General features: G+C 48.7%; 1 protein-coding gene across 1 annotated transcript in view; it reads left to right on the forward strand.

The window, feature by feature from the left end:
- LOC118776639 (tetratricopeptide repeat protein 28-like) overlaps positions 1–17257 on the forward strand; it is a 150076-nt gene that overhangs the window by 85895 nt on the left and 46924 nt on the right. Inside the window, exon 5 of the mRNA XM_036527113.1 lies at positions 15841–16348. Coding sequence (XP_036383006.1) covers positions 15841–16348 — 508 coding nt within the window. The remainder of the gene's footprint in view (positions 1–15840; positions 16349–17257) is intronic.

The following is a 17257-nucleotide window of genomic DNA, read 5'->3' on the forward strand; positions in this document are numbered from 1 at the left end:
CAGCAGCCGTTTACCCCCCTGTCAATCAGAATGCGAGTGCGCGTGCTAACAGCAGGAAACAGCCTCCCGGTGGCTCCAGGACCGCCGAGTTAAGAGACGTGATTGAGGTTAACTGCCTGCCTCTCCCTCCCCCCACAATCCCCCCCCGCACCCTCCCGTCGTCTTTTTGCGCCCGTCTGTTTTCTTTTGTCATCCCCTTTGTTGTGTGCTTTTCTCCTTTTTTCTGCGGCGCGGATGGAGAGGGCTTAGGAGGGGTCTAATGAAAGGCGAAGCCTCCGAGTCGCGTGGCCTGGCCGCTCCGGGAGGCGCTGCCGTCTCACTCGAGGTGACGAGAAAAACAAATCGGAGTCAAGCCCCCTTCTTCTCTTTGATCCGCTGCGGGGGCCCACCCGCGAGAAGCGCAGATGTGTGCCTTTGCGTGAGGGAGCTCGGTATCAGCCATTCAGAGGAAATGGCACTGCCACTTCTCTCTGTGCGTGTTTCTCCCAGACCTCAGCGGGGAAGAGGTTAACTCCAGCACAGCTACTTTGGGCTGGTTCTGACTACCCAGCATGCATTTGGGGGAGGGGTGTGTGTGTGTGTGTGTGTGTGTGTCATGTTTGTTTTCTTGGTTTTCTTACAAACAGTTACATACCTCATTCAATGAAAGGGCCTTGCGGTGTGTGTGAGCATTTGCACACATGATAAACCATACCTCTGTCCCGAATGGTGGATCCTTTCCATGTGTTTATCTCTGTGGCCAGGGCTCCAGTGCATCCTCACAACCACAGAAACCCAGCTAGTCTGAAAGGATCAGGCTAATGACACCAGCTAGTCTGGCCTTTGAAGTGGTCCTGGCTTGTGGAGATGTCTGTGGCTCTTTTCTTTGGGTACGCTTTGTTCACATTCTGTCCCCTGCCTCTGTGAGTCACAGTCAAACTGGACATAATTACATTTCGGGAATGAACACTTAAGGTGAGTGTGCAAGGGAGTGAAGCTGCAGAGAACTGGAGCATAAAGGACTCGGTCTTGGTTTTTGCCATTGTAACATGCAGTCAGTGAAGGATGGCGAAATTCCGAACAGATCAATTCTTACGCCATGCTCAAATGAGAGTCCAGCTTTTCATTTACATCTGTGTAGCAGTCGTCAGCAGATCATTGTGGTGAGCGAGTTGATTGATTGACTGACTGATTTCAACACAAGCCTGACTGCTTCTGAGCAGCTGTGCAGGAATCTGATTCATTGATTTATTAATTTACAAGCCATTCTCGTGTCCAGCAGATGTGTGTTAAGTCAGACTGTCCCAGACGGGCTGCAGAAACATTCACCTAACCAAATAGTGGCGTTAATATTTAATGGAACAAAACAGACAGCTTTCTAGGTCTCTCTGGCTACATGGGCGGGTTAAGGATTGTGTCAATTTTGTGAATGAATCCAAAAGCTGAATATTCTTTTTCATTTTGTCCTCTGTATGGAGGGAAAAATTAATTGCACCAAACCACTGTGTTTTGTGGACATTTCATTCAGGACTTTTTAAAGCATAGCGGTCAGAGGTGCTGGAGCGTGGTGAAGACGTCCCAGTGCACAAGCAGTCACAAAATGAGAGGTCTCAGAGTTGAGCTCCTGCAAGATACAGCACAAATGAAACACTGGTGATTTGCAGAGGTCCTATGTTATTGGTCTTATGTCATATTGCATAGACTGTGTGGGTGGGGGCAGCAGGGTGACACAGCATTTAAGATTTGCAACTGAAAGGTTGCAGGTTCATTTCTCAGATGAGGTACTGATATTGCATCCATGACCACGTCACTTAACCCTCAACCTAGCTGCACAAATTGATGATATATATATAAAGTACACCATGTAAGTCACCCAGGATGAGGGAGTAATTAAATTTTATAATGTAATAAAATACAAGGTGTCCAGCCACCCTTGCATGTCTTAGTGTCTGAAGTGGGAGCATTTTTACTGACTTAACCATTGCGTGTAAGTGTTTGAGTTACGATCCAGGATCACTACACAGCTGCCTCTCTTCACTCAGAGGACAGGGCTACCACATTTGCTTTTAAGACCATGTTATTCATATATATACGCGCACACACACCCATAAGTCTCCTTCCATCAATTAGAACAGCTCGGGGCTTTCATCGGGGGATTGCACTTGTCTCGACCCGCGCCTGTGTTTACACCCACAGTGCACTTCGGTCCTCCCTAGAGTGCATGTGTCAACTCAATGGGAGGTGAAGTCTCCCCACATACAGGAGACCCTTTAACCGAGAGGTGAGCGGCATCCAAGCCTTCTTCAGAATCCCCTGAACCAATCACCTCTGAAGGTGCGTGTCAGCGTGGACCCCCATGAGGGCTCATTGTGGAGTGGGGCTGCTGGTCAGCTCAGCACCATGGACTGCTGTTAGCGAGTGTCCGGCTTGAGGCCTGGAATGTGTTGGAGGTGGGAAAGCATCAAGCTGCTTACTGCTGTGTGGGACTGGGGGTGGGGAGGAAGGCTGGACCCTGTCGGTTTCAGCCGGTTCTCAGATGCCCGAAGAGAGAGAGAGGGAGAGATAAGACTGAGAGGGTCAGAGAGAGGCAGCGCGGGGGCCAAAGAGGCAGAATAGGTTTCTCTTCTCTTGTGTTCTTGGAGGGCCTATTCTGACTTGTGCCGATACTGTTTGAAGAACTGCCTGGACGGCAGCCTGCCTGCTGCGTCTCCACACAAGTGCACATGCACACCCATACACACATGGAGGTGCACATGTACACCTGCCGGCACACACACCACAGACACACACGCACTCACACCGACTATATTAGTCAATACATACATAAATGCTCATGTACATGTAAAGTAGATTGAATTTCAGATCCTGTATGGAATAGCTCTATAATTCAGTAGTATTTCTTGGCAGGTGGCTTCAATGCTCCTCTCTGCTTTTCTTGTACCTTGGGTTGTCAGATATCCTTACCCTAGACCAGCCCGTTGTACCGCCACCCTGTACAAATTGATTGAATGTGCCCCGGGAGTCAGAGGAGGAAACCGATTACTGCAGAGCTGATACATGACTGCAGAAGTACATACCAACATTTATAATCCATACAAAGATGAGTAAACTGGATTAGCCTCCCTGTGTCTTAGCTTGAACGTGCCATGTGTGTTTAAGTAGAATGGATATCATGCACGGGAGGCTCTTTGGGGAAATCAAACCCCCATCAACCCGGCTGGACGTAAATGGAGCCTATCTCTCTGTCCCTCTCTTTCTCTTTTCTGTCCCTCTCTCTCTTTCTCTCCCTCCACACACAAAGTGAGTATGGCAGATCTCACAATCACCATGTTAAAAAAAAAAACCCTCCTTGCTTCCCGCTCTACAAGACTCAAAACATCAAAAAAAAATGTGATTTGTGATTTCATTGTAGATCCCACTGTCTGAATTAATTTTGATTCATTATGCTGTACTTAAGCAATTCTGTTATCTCGTCAACCAGGAAAAAAAAGCCAATTAGGTTCCTTTTGCGTAGCGATGGGAGGGGTGCAGATGGGTCAATTAGATTTCGTCCTGCGGGAGAGGTGATTTTGTCGATGTTCTCAGATTATTTGTGGCCGGTCAGGTCTCTGCGGCCGGAAGGTGGGACAGGGCCAGCGGCTTCCGTTTGGCAGACCTTGGATGTCTTTCAGTTCGCCGCCTAACAGGGAACAGGCAGTTACGGGGATGGCATCACAACTTTATTCCCGCCATCCGCCTGGAGCATTTACCGCCTTGAGTAAACATTTACCTTCCATTTGACAACTTGCATTCCCCACCCTGCTGTTTTATGGACAGTGATTTTGTTGCAGTGATTGCTTGGCAGTGTTCCGACTTCGGAAGGGACGTGGGTCGTTCGCCTGTCCCCTCATCCCTGATGGCAGAATCGAGCGCTGTCATCGCACGGGGTGTGCGGAGTGCCCTGGCGCGTACCTTTTGTGCGCTGACCTTGGAATGTTCCCCCCCGCTGTCGGAATCTCGCAAAGGCAGAGAGGGGGAGAGACGCGGTCAGATATTTTTAGCGAGGCGTACCTGAGCTGCTCTCCGGCGTGGCATTCGGTGCCTCTGTAACAGCTTGTAATTAGCTTTTAATGGATGGCGTAAATGAAGCCGTAGATCAGCGTGTATCACCGTCTCTGCGTGCCCCCCTCCCCCTCCTTCCCCATGCTGAGCGCGGGTGAGTGTAAAAAACGCACATGACGCAGCAAGCTATAACAGCCCTTCACCCCACCCCCACCCCCTGCTCGTCTTTTGTTTGCATTCTTAGCATTTCAGTAAGTCCACCAATCAAAAAATTTTAACAATGTCACCCTCACTGGCTGATGCAGCGCTCGTCAGTAAAATGGCATAAATCTGTTGCCACAAATGGGAAATGGCCCCCTGTATTTACTCAGTGTGATGTTCACTAGCTAAACAGGCCTGAAAGAGAACGTCTAAATGTGATTACTGACTGTCACACTTTGCAGGCAAAGCAATGCTCTGTGCATGCTGCGCTGTTAGCGATCCAGTTCCTGAGGCCTTTTGATACACCCCCACATCCCCAAAGGACTGGGTGTTTTTCCTGACGCTGAATGGAAATAACCGTCGATCAAATGTGAACAAATACAATGGCCAAATTTGTCGATAAACAAATGCAGTGTCTCATCTGAGAAGAGTGAAACAATCGGAGGAGATTGGCCCACAGGAGACACAGCTCAGTCATAAATTACCCTTACTCACCTCACAGCAATCTTCAGACCTCTTTGTTTTGTCTAGAGCAGAGCACCTGGGGCTTGGAATATTAAGTGCCCTCCACCAGAGAGAGTCAGAGTCCACTGTCAGTCAGAGATTGGCAGCATTCTTGAAGCTCTTTCCCTCCCAGGCAGCATCCTGCCCCTGTCCCCACCCCCACGTTTCCCACCGCCAATCATTGGCATCATTTTTGTGGGCTCCCCCTGTGCCGGGCTAAGGGGGCACTCCTAATGATGCCCGGTATGCCAGCTATCCCTGGGCAACCACAGCGAGGGGCGGTGACGGATTAGCCAAACAACCGGCGCGTAAGAACGAGTTGGAGTGTGTGGGTACATGGGCCTGTGTGTGTGACACAGCCGGCAGGACTGAGTCAGACAGAGTGTAAGGAGAGACTGACGGTGAGTGTTCCTCTTGTGGTCATTTTGTACCAAGTGCCCTGTATTGTTCCCTCTCCAACCCTCATTTATTTTCATCACACTCAACCCACAATTGACCTTTCACCGGCAATTGATCCTCTCTCGATGCACTCAATGGAAAGTGAGGACTGGCGATGGAATGCTCAGGGGGGTGTTAAAATGCTAAGCAATCCGAGTGAAGTGGCGTGTACCATTTGAGCTGCGGACATGGGCTTATCCGCCTTAGAGCCCTCATGCAGTGGTGGGAGCGGTGGGATAAGTGTGCCTCGGCAGCCTATGCAGTTTGCATGGAGAGATGGCATCGTCCAAGGGAATGGTCAAGGTGCTGCATGCACGCTACAGTCAGTCTTTGGTCCCAGCACTGACAGGCTGGACATGTTCATGAGGGCTGATTGAGTTCATCAACTTGACAAATCACCTGCTGATCTGTTAACAGATCAGAGCAGCTCCTCCATCCAGTGCTTTGATCTGTGACTCCATTCGGCTCTGTGACTCCTGCTATGGAGAGAAGATTACAGGATTGCGGACTGGGAATAGTTAAACTGAGGCAGCCTTTCTGTTTAAAGCCAAAACAGAAAGTACAGTTTGTTTAATATGATGGTTTGGAGAAATATGAGAATTTATTATTGCGGTCTGTGGCCCAGGGTTTTCTTTCCATCCCATTGCTTTTTCCTCAGTGTCCTTGCTTGCATAATGAATGCAATGTTGTGATGTTCCCATACAGAAGTTGTTAGACTAGCAGGGAGCAAAACTTCTGTCTGTCACCAAGCACATTGCACTCTGTTGTATTATACGCTATTGACTTTTTCATACATATCCACTTAAAACAGCATATAACTATTTTCTATCACATGCTGTAAACACAAAAAAAGCTGATTGATTGAGTCCATTGAAATGGCACCTGGCATTCAAAAATTGCTGGGAACGAGGTCAAAATCTTGGAAATAGTAGCGGAGCGGCACTGACAACCCACTAACTCCCATGCCCTCTATTTTGATCTTCATTAAAGGCAAACTGGAGGAGTCATAAGTGAACCTGGTCTGAGGTGACTCAGCTGCCAATGCACTGCAAGGAATCAAGCTATCAAGACAGTGGGCAGAGAGCATCCTTGGGTACATAGCATATGTATGGATTTTTGTGCTTTTCAGTTTTTGGGGTCATAGCACTAGATTTTAGAGTGATGTTTAAAAGTCCAGTCTGGATCAGAATGTGAATCAGAAATGGATCATCTGAACAATTGAGCACTAGCCCCCCCCCCCCCCCCCCCCCTTTTTTTTTTGAGTGGTGAGATTGCTTACCCCCACTTGCAATACAATCCTCGCTTTCAAACATAATTAGCTATTGTCGAGCGATAAGTGTTCAAGCAACACGGAGCAGCTCATGTTTCTTCAGAGGCCTCGTGAGGAGGGCGGGAGGGGAGAAGAAGAAAGCAAAGGAGCCACGCAGAGAAGACAAGCTTCTTCAGCATATTTAATTTATCTTCTTTAGCCTCCTCAGTCATTCTGAAACGGCGGCCGCCAGGGCTGCAAATCTGCCAGCTACGTGATGGAGGAGAAATAGACATTAAAATGAATTTCAAACACTTGTAAATATGAGAGGGAGCACTTGGCTCCTGATATCTTTATCTCCCGCTGTTGCTGGTGCCCGCCTGTGCTTCATCGCTCATTCCGCAACGCCGCGCACCGTAGCCGCAAGCATCGCAGGTTTTTTTTTTGTCCGAAGGCGACAGCACGCACTGCCAGGGGAGAGATATCAGCTTATCAACCCCTGGCCATTTGCAGTTGCCGGAGTGAACTCCCCCAGAGTCAGGCATCACAATGTAGGGGGATTGGGGGGGGGGGGGGGGGGGGGGGGTAAGAGCAGCTGGTACCTGCGATGGGCCCATGAGGTGAAGAGGGGATGGGGGAAGAGGAGAGGTGATCGACTAAAGAGCTCTGTGCACTGTTAGGAGGGACCGGACGTGCTCAGCCCATTGGCCAGTTCATTTCAGAGTGGCTCCTGAACACTCATTAGTCCTCCAGTACACCTTTTACACCTGAGTGCAGATGCATTATGAATGATTTGCCTTGGTTGAATGTGGGTTTGGAGCTCAGAATGTGGGTTTGGAGCTTTTAGATGTTAGAGCTTTCTGCCCAAGCTTTCAGTCCCATTTCTTTCCCATCAACCCATCAATATGGGGGAGGGGTCTGTTGCCAAAGGGAAGGTGAGATTCACATACATACACAGGACAAAATAACAGGTAAAAAGGCAGTGGCTGAGTAAACATTACATCACTGGCATTTAGCAGAACATAGGAACAGCAGAGATGCATAAGAATCAGAAGAGATGCAAGAGGCCTACAGATGGCAGGTATCATTAAACATTCCAAAATAATGTGTGCTGTGCCACTAGGCCTGGAATGTGGTGAGCAGAGTGCCTTTACAGACGAAGATGGTGCTGTTGATTTGCCCTCCGCCTTTTGAATTTACTCAAGCTCTTCTTTGCACTTCTTGAAAGCCCTCAATCTGCCACTCTGCCTACCGTCTTATTGCATACATGTCACATTCTCACACGGTCCTGCAAGGATTTTTCCTTCTGGATCAGCGAGAACGAGAGCCTATTCATCAGGACATTGAGCTGTTGCGGTCACCACAGTCGGAAGCCGGTGGTTATTTGCCACTGATGCAGCCGGGCGCATAAGTGACACATGACCTGAGCTGCAGTTATTTATCAGCCTATTTCTCTTTCTCTCCCCTGTGAGTGATGCTGGAACCATCAGGCTCTCACTGAGAATAAAAGAGGAGCAGTGGCGGACAACCTGAAAAGGCTATCGGCTCCTCACCGTCAGACTCACGGTCAGACCCACAGAAGAAAATAGCGTCGCCACCTGGGATTTTTCGGCAGATGTGACAAGGGCTCGGGAGAGCAAGGGGTTGACGGAAGCGCCCCGTAGGGGAGACTTGTCAAGGGGCTACAGAGCAAAGAGGAGGTTCCCGGCGCTTCCCCACTAACGCTGGCATCACAACCCCATTACACCGATAAGCACTGATATTAATTAGCGGCTAACCCATAAACAACCAGACGGAAAGCAATTACACTAATTAACAGAACCCCTGTATTAATGGAAGAAGGAGATGGGTGGCGCCTTCCCTGTCTGCCCCATGACTGACAGGGACACAATGAAGAGACGTCACCCGTCAGACTCTCAAGGAGGGGGGTGGAAGGGGGGGATCTTGGATGCCATAGAAACGCCACATCGTTGTCTGTTCTAATGGCTAGTCCCAGAAGAGCCATAGGGTGTGCAAACACAGAGAGAGAGATGACTGGAGAACACACCAATAAAAAAAAAACATTTTAATAATTCATCCACCTCCCCTCTCCCCCACCTTCACTCACTTGCTTCACAGCAGATTGGTAGACACCCCTCCCTCTCCCTCCCTCCCTCTCCCCCTCTTTCTCTCTCTCTCTCTCTCTCTCTCTCTCTCTGTCTCGCTCCCTCCCTCCTTTCCTTGTTTATCATGGTTGAGATGTTTCCGTTATTGTCAGAATGCGTTTCTGGGGGTGAATTCAGATCTGAAGATATCCTTCCCCTGGGAGGTCTCCGGCATTCTCCGCTCGCAGTCATCAAACCTTAATCTCTTTCAGTCTCTCCTTCATCTCGTCCCACCCCCCTCCCAGTCCCCCCGACCCCCCTCGGCTCTGAGCTCCTGCTGGGTGTTCAGGCGCTGTTTTGATGTCACCCACCTTGTTAAGGGAAGTCTGGATGGGTGCTCCCTCTCGGTTGTTTTTCATCCACCTTGTTATTAACAGCTGCACCTGCATTCCAAGACTGGTTCTGCCTCCTGGTTGAGCCACGCTCAGGTTGTCCCATCCACAGTGTGGGTTTCCTGGCTCTTGGTAAAACAGTGATTTGGTGTGTTGGGTTTCTTTGGTTTTCCTGGCCCGATTCACAGTTGCAGTTCATTATCAGCTTGTTCTCAGTCTGGAACCTGCTTAACTTGAGTAGCCTTGAATATGGGGTTGTGATCAGGCATTATTCTTTAAGCCAGTGTGAATTTTGTGGAGAGACAATAACTCTGATCAGCTCTGCCTTTTCCAGCTTTGTAGTTGGGCAATAAGCATTAACAGTTGTGTGAGTTTTTGGTTAATGTGAAGTTCTGTAAAATGCAGTCATGCAATAAGCCCATGCTGTCTGAGAGTGATCAAAGGGTTGCTCCATCTTCTCAGTTTTGAGTGACAGGTCCTCATGTCCGCACCAAATACCTGGTGCATTATTAAGATTCTGGGTGCCTCCTTGTCCCATTGCGGCCACCCTCTGCGTGTGTGAGTGTAGAGTGTGTGAGTGTAGAGTGTGTGTGTAGGTCTGTGTGTGTGTGGGATTGTGTGATGTATGTGTATGTATGATGTATGTATATATATCCATGCGTGAAAGCGTGTGTGTGCGTGCGTGCGTGCGTGGTGTATGTGTATGTGAGTGCATGTGTGAAAGTGTGTGTGTGTGTTGTATGTTTGTGCCTGTGTGCGGGTGCTGCGTTTGTGTTGGCGCGGATGGACCTCGATGTTCCCACTTCAGCAGTAATGGAATCAGCAGCGGCCCGGCCTCGCTCTCTCTCCCCTGGATAATCCCATTAGCGCCACTCAGCTGGAGAGCAACCTGTAACCTGGGCCCCTCAGGGGGTGCCAGGAGAGGAACTAAAGGTGCCAAGAGATGGGGGCTTGCGATTGGCTGTTAAACACCTTGCACTCCACCATGCCTTCCCAATCTCCCTTTCCTCTTCACTCTCCTCTCTCTCGTAAAGTCTCTCTCACTTTCGTTTGTAGCCTAACACTCTAAATGTTGCTGCAACATTGCAGTTAAGCTAGGGAAATGTTACCTGTTGGTAAGGGAAGGGCATGCTATATGCCTAATAAAAAGAAAGAAATAATGGAAATTAGAATGATAAAAAGCTTTTTGTTTCAAACAAGGATGCTTATAAATGCCTCCGTTATTTCCATTCATAGGTCATGAAAGTTGCTAACATTGTTTTATTGCTGTACTGGTCTCACTCATGTTTTGATCTGAGTGTAACCTTGGGTAGAGGCTTACTGTAAGGGAGATGAATAATGTAATTACAGGTGTTTTGTTTAGACTATGCGCCATGTCCCTATTTTTATTCAGTGTCAGTGCCCTGCAGAAGCCTGTGCCAGTGGATACTGCTTTTTCCACTCTTATTTCTTTCTGAATCATTGAACTCTTGACTGTCTAATAGAATTTTCAGATATAATGATTCAAATGAGGCAAACTAGTTCCGTTCACTGCTCAAATTCCACATTATATTTGCTCAAGTTATTCAAGCCGAATACATTTCAAACAATGTGTTTGCCCTTTGTACATGTGCTTTTCTATCTTTAGAATGTGCTGTACAGCATGCATATATATTAATGCATGCTTTCATCCATGTGTAGGGGAGTCTGGATTTGTGGAAGGAACATGGCAAGAGAGTTTAAGACCACTGTGCTTTCAGAAAATGGCAGTCAAATTGTTTCTGACCTCAGCACCACCACAGATTCCTCCCAGATCTCCCTGTCTCTTACATACACACACATTCTCTCTCCCTCACACACACACACACACACACACACACACACATACATATTATATACTTCTAGAGTATGCTGCAGTTAACATTCCTTTCAGAGAAAGAACTCAGTTCAAGATGACTGCTGGGTCATGTGTTTTTTTTTAGTCAATGCTGTGTGTCAAAAATCAGAAGAGTAGCATTCATAGTGGTCCATCTTTGATGACCTTGGTGAGTTCTCTGTTGCATTCTGAGCCTTTAAGCCAGGGAACCATCTCTCTTTCTCCCTCTCCCTCCGTCTGTTTCACCCTCTACGTCTTTGTTTTCTGTTCCCACCCTTCCATTTCTGGGATGGGAACAGCATCATTCAGATGGACTGCTTCCACACTACAGCTGGACCAATGTCAGCGGTCAGACACTGAGTGTCGGTCAGCTGCATCACATCATCCTTGCTTGCCATCAGACAGTTTGGGTGGGATGGGTGGGCCGCTGTCCCTCGCCCTTCATCCCACATCCTCGCTGATGATGGCCAGAGCTGAGATCTACTTATTTCATGCCACGGTGGCTGGCCCTTTCACAGGCGAGTGGCCCCGTATCCCGTCTGCCAGGGCTCACACAGAGTCGGGGGGGAGGGGCACATGCAGTCGTTCACGCCGACCAGCAGGTCACAACAAGGTGCTGAGTGTAATGCCCCTGGGCCCATAAAGCTGTGCACAATATGCTTTTATAGATGCAATGCCGCACAGGATATGAATGAATTACACTATCCAACCACAAATTTGAAAATCTTTTGTTTTCTTTAGTTTTTAAAAGAAGATTTATTGCTGGGCTCACTTGTTTTAGAATTTTATCATTTCATTATGTTGTAATTTTAGTTAAACCTTGTGCAGAGGCGGAACATCTTACTGTAAAGGACATGCACAAAGTAATTACAGGTGTTTGGTTTAGACTATTTACCTATTTATATTCTTGGCAAATGCCCTTTGCTTGACATTGTTAATGGATGCATCTGCTCATCTTTTTTTCCTTTTTTGGCCTTTCTTGTTTGAATTTTTCATAATGTGCTTGCTTATGTTTTGTTTTTCTTTTTTTTAGTGCTAGGTTGCTTGTGAGAGTGAAAGAGGAGAGAGAAAGAGAGAGAATGAGAAAGAGAGAATCTATTGGATGTGTCAAGTAAAGGACAGAGGGTCAGGCAGTGTGTGGTAGTGGTTAGGTTAATTTCACTTCTAAGCAGGAGGAAAGGCTATTGCTTTGGATCCTGGATTTGACGCTGCCGTGTGAGGCACTTTATTTTTAATCGTTGCTGTAAAATTTGCACCCCTGTAAACGGCCTGTATGCCGAAGTGGATCTGGAAGGAGGTAGATGTGGAATGGGGGTGTTATGTATATACATGATAAAATCAGTGAAGACAGAGGGACTATGTAATAATTTGCTCTTTTGTCTTGCCTCCTCATATATGTGTGTAACAAACAGACCTAGACCCTGAAAACCTACGCTCCATATCTCCCCTGGGAACCCAGAGGAGGTGCTATCTGTCTGACCTGCGGTGTTGACTGTATTGGCTGAGGCCAGGGTCAGCTGTGTAGGGCCATTGGTGGCTAGCAGGAAAAAGGTTCATTGTTTAATGAGGTACAGGGCAGGGGGAGGGGTGCATTTGAAACAAATATCTCTTTTGCCCAAATAATACAGCTTCTTGGGCTTGATTATTTCTGTTGACTGTGGTTTGATTGCTTTTCAGCAATAAACTCTCCCCATGCCATCCATCTGCTGCTATAACAAGTGTGTGCGAAGGGGTTGAATCAGCAACAGGCGACCCAACATTAATTTAATTTTAGTGGTCCAGAAATTAGGAACATCCTAGTCCCTGGCTCCTACCCTTGGGGTGAAAGGTTTTGAATGTAGCTTAGACTGTCTGTGAGTTACATTCTGTCCACGGCTTCGATTTATGGCACTTGTGAACTGAGTCTTTGCTGCAGAGTAGATGGGCTGTGTCTGTCTGTGATGGTCTGTTGGTGTTAGGCTGAAGGGTGTCAAGCTGTTCCAGCAGCAGGTGATGCCCGCTGACCAAGTATAGAGGGATGTGCTAAATCCCTCTTTATCGACTATTGACCCTCTGTGCTGCCTCACCGGTGTGAACGGAAATCCACTTGGGTTTCCAAGGAAACGGTCCCCATCTGACAGGCTCTGGAGAATGTGGTAGTGGGGAGGGTGTCTTGGGGAAGGGGGGGGTGGTCTGTGCTAAGCCAGCCCTCTGCAAGGTGCAGGAGACAGATGCAGTGGTCACCAGTTAAATGCTGCAGTGGCCTTTGCAGCAGAGGATGCTGGGAGTGGAGCGTTAGCGCAAACCACTTGCTGTGTTATCGCCACTGCGTCAGCTCTCTTACTTATGAATAGAGCAGAAATTTAATCCGGCTGATTTGCATTAAATGTGCTTTGCTGCTTTGTACATTTAAACATGCAATGCCAATTTTATATGGAGTTTAGGAAGTTAATTATAAACGAGTAAATACTCTGTAAATATGACAAAGCCTTTTTCCACCTTGATCAAGGAGCCCGCATTAAGCTTATAGACTTCACCCTAAGACTAAGTGTAAAATAAGAAAACTCTATGGCCAAACATCTGATTGAAAAGTTGTTTTGGGCCCATTTAGTTTCCTCCTCTGGGATCCTGGCCCAGTTTACCTTTCATTAGCGGATGCTCTGCAGAAATCTGTTTGCTGATAAGAGCCAGAGGTTTATCAACAGTTTAGGAAGGCCGACGTTCGCATAAATCTACTTGCCGTACATCCGGAAGCGGGCTGGAGTCAGTGAGTGCAATCAGATCTGCCTCCACAGATGTAACGAGGGAGAAGCAGGTTAGTGTGGGGGGTGATAAGAGAGCGAAAATAGAGCTGGTCATGGCAGACAAATGCTTGTTACTTTTTCAGGTGTTTTGGCGTTTTAGGTTAGTTTCGGTGTCGCCTGCTTATTTGCAATGGCAATGGCACTTCCCTGACAGGACAGGTGCATTACAAGTCAGAAGATGGGTGTCATCTGCATGTGAGTAACCTAATATGAAATGTGCAGTTCAACTGTAGACAGACCAACTACAATGTGGAAACCCCGGTAAAGCAGTGCTGTTCTTGCGATGGTAGGATTTGCAAGACTTACACCCCCACTAACCACTATCCCGCTACGATCTCCTGCAGTGATGGAATGTGGGAATTGCTTCTGTTAACACCCCAATTCATAGTCATGGATTTTCATTTGGAAGCAGAAAGATGGCATGTCTATGTATGTTGACTCAATTCTCAGGTCGAAGGAGAGTACTCTCTTTTGCATGGGAGTTGCTAGCGGATGCATGGGCCGGGGGGGGGGGGGGGGGGGGGGGGGGGGGTTGCTTCAAACGGCACATGTAATTGAGCAGCTCCAGATAGCCTATCTGGGAACATAAAACAGCAACAGTTGTGACGGAGGGTAATTGCATCCTTGCGCCCGTATAATGTCTTGTCGAGCCTTTAAACTCGCGCAAACCGCTGGAAGTCGTTATGTCAGCAGGTAATTGGTTCCAGGCAGCAGTGACCCTGAGAAATGGGAGCAAGAGAGTGTGTGTGAGTGAGAGAGAGGCTCCTGGATTGGTCCAACTCTGTAGTTAAGATAGCATGCTTTACCATACCAGTGTAACACCGTAGAAGCTTTGGAAGAAGGCTACCTTACTGGACTCCAGGAAGGAGGACATCGGGAAGCACTTCCTCGCTTTGATCCCGTCTCTAAAGTGCATCTGCCACTCAGGAGCAGACAGAAACTGCCAAAGCAGAGTGCTCTCTCATCACTGCACACAAATTACTGTGTGCTGGCCATTTCAGGGCAGCAGGTGTTCAGAGGAGGGAATGAGGACGAGAGTGTGGGGAAACTTTTCAGACACGCACATACACACAGACACACAGACAAATACACACACACGCAAGCTCATGCAAACACATGTGCACACTCTAATATATACACAACATTTACACATGTATTTGCACAAACCTGCATGCAGGCATGCACACGCTGACATACGCTTGCCCCCATACACATATGCTGTACGTGTATGCACACAAGTCTCTCCTAGAGTGCCCCCCACAACGGCCTCCATGGTCTCTAGAAGACAGAGTGAACCCCTTGGGTAGGAATATAGTTACTTCCTTATGAATGTTCCACTGTCCAAATCACCAGCTGTGTCGAGATGTTTACTTCTTATGCGAACAGCTAATACATACATATTCAGCAAGTCACTCAGAGACAAATTTGTTACCCTCTCTTGGAGGGTATTGCATTTGACCTTTTATGCTTGTTAATAACTCTGGTTTACTGTAGGTTGTGGTTGAAACAGAGGGGTGAGGTTCTGCTCTCTATAAACACACTTGTTTTCTCAGTGTCCTTTGACACAGACTTAGTCAGAACACTTCAGCTGGCTGCTGGCGCAAATCCTCTATGATGTATTTACACTGCTTTGTAAGCAGCTGGACAGGAAGTTGGTAATCATGTTGTGCCTGTGTGTATGTTTGTGCATGTCTTTGTGCGTATCTATAAATATGAGCATGTGGGTGTTTGCGTATAAGTGACTGTGAGGTGTGCGTGTGTTTAGAATGTGTGTACGTACACATGAGTTTTGCGCATGCCTGTGTGTGTGTGTGTGTGTGTGTGCATGTGTGTGTGCGTGTGCGCACTTGTGTGTGTGTGAGTAATTCATAAATCTCAGTGTTCAGGGATTCTCAGTCTCCCACAGATGAGTTATATGAGCTGTGTAGTTAATCCCCACTCTGCTGTACTCCTGGACCACCTCCTGTCCACAGATTAACTTTGTGTTTGTTCCCCCCATGTAGGAGCATGCCAGAACACAAAATACGAAAGGCCAACTGTCAGCTTCCAAGCAAGCTTGCTGCTGTGTTAACCTACATCTGTTACCCCCTGCTTTTATTAAAATATGAAGTGTTTGTTGTTGTGTCCCTCATTAACACCTCAAAGGGATCCATATTTGTGTGCTACAGTTCAAATGCTTTAGTTTCACGACAGGGGATGGGGTTGGGAGGCGGGCAAAAGCAACAACAACACTGGCAAAGATAGGAAGTGATCCTTAGATTTCTGGAGGCATTGTGTCTCACTCCCACATTTGCTGTCTTCCCTTGATCCACAGGCGGCCTCCTCGGCACTCAGCAGCCTGGGCCACGTGTACACGGCCATCGGCGACTACCCCAACGCGCTGGCCAGCCACAAGCAGTGCGTGCTGCTGGCCAAGCAGTCCAAGGACCAGCTGTCGGAGGCGCGGGAGCTGGGCAACATGGGCGCCGTCTACATCGCCATGGGCGACTTCGACAACGCCGTGCAGTGCCACGAGCAGCACCTGGGCATCGCCAAGGCCCTGGGCAACAAGCGGGAGGAGGCGCGGGCCTACAGCAACCTGGGCAGCGCCTACCACTACCGCCGCAACTTCGACAAGGCCATGTCCTACCACACCCACGTGCTGGAGCTGGCCCAGGAGCTGGCTGAGCGGTCCATCGAGATGCGGGCCTACGCTGGGCTGGGCCACGCCGCCCGCTGCATGCAGGACCTGGAGCGGGCCAAGCAGTACCACGAGCAGCAGCTGGCCATCGCTGAGGGCCTGAAGGACCGTGCGGCTGAGGGGAGGGCTTCCTCCAACTTGGGTAAGAACCAGGGTGGGCGGGTGGTGGCAGGAAGGACAATGAGGGGGCACCATGAGGCATATGAGGGAACCAGGGGCCTGTTTCATTCTGCTGTGTCATGAGCGGTAGTCAACACTATTGTTCTAAACACACAATGCTTTCGTACCCAGAGAGAAAAGTACAAGGTTTGTTTTCAGTACTCGCTGTCCAGACAACTGGTTTTACATCACCTAGGAAACAGGAACACTTCCTTCAGGCAGGCCACCTGAGTAACCTTGCGTCCCCCCCCATGCACAGAAGCGCCCTTGTGCTTGGCGGTTTTGAGGACAATGCGTGACACGGCTTCCTGCCAGCTCTCGGGAAGCACGGCAGGAATCGCATCACAGCGTGTCAGCCACTGCCGGTCCCGGCCGGATAAACACCTCTGATAAGGGCCACAAGCCGCGGACGGGGCACTGCCGAGTGAGGAAGCATCTGGTTTTCGGAAAGTTAGCCCCCCCCTGCAGCCCCACACCGAGGGGAGGCCGGGCTGTTTGTCCCCCGTGGTAAATGTTTAGAGTGCGTTCGGCAGCAGCAGTGCCGGGATGTTTCTGAAGGTCACGTCACTGGGTTTTTCCTGGAAAGAAGCCCCAATGGAATGCAGCGGGAATGTTTTATTGTAGTGGAGGGGGGTTTGAGCGATGGGGGGGGGGGGGGCCCTCCTAGTACGGCGAAAGGCGAGCAAGCGTTAGCATTCTCCCCACATCAGAATGCGGGGGGTGCAGTAGTGACACCCCACCTCCCTCTTGTCAGGTGTGGTTATGTGGGCTGTCCGGGCGCTACTGCTCCCTTCCCAAAAGCCACAGAGCGCGTCATTGAAGGTTTGCCGAAATTAAAACACACAGCAGTCTGCTCTTCTCATTACGTCGTTTGTCTGCCCCACTTCTCCCG

The sequence above is a fragment of the Megalops cyprinoides genome, chromosome 4, assembly GCF_013368585.1.
Source record: "Megalops cyprinoides isolate fMegCyp1 chromosome 4, fMegCyp1.pri, whole genome shotgun sequence".
Classification (NCBI taxonomy): Eukaryota; Metazoa; Chordata; class Actinopteri; order Elopiformes; family Megalopidae; genus Megalops; species Megalops cyprinoides.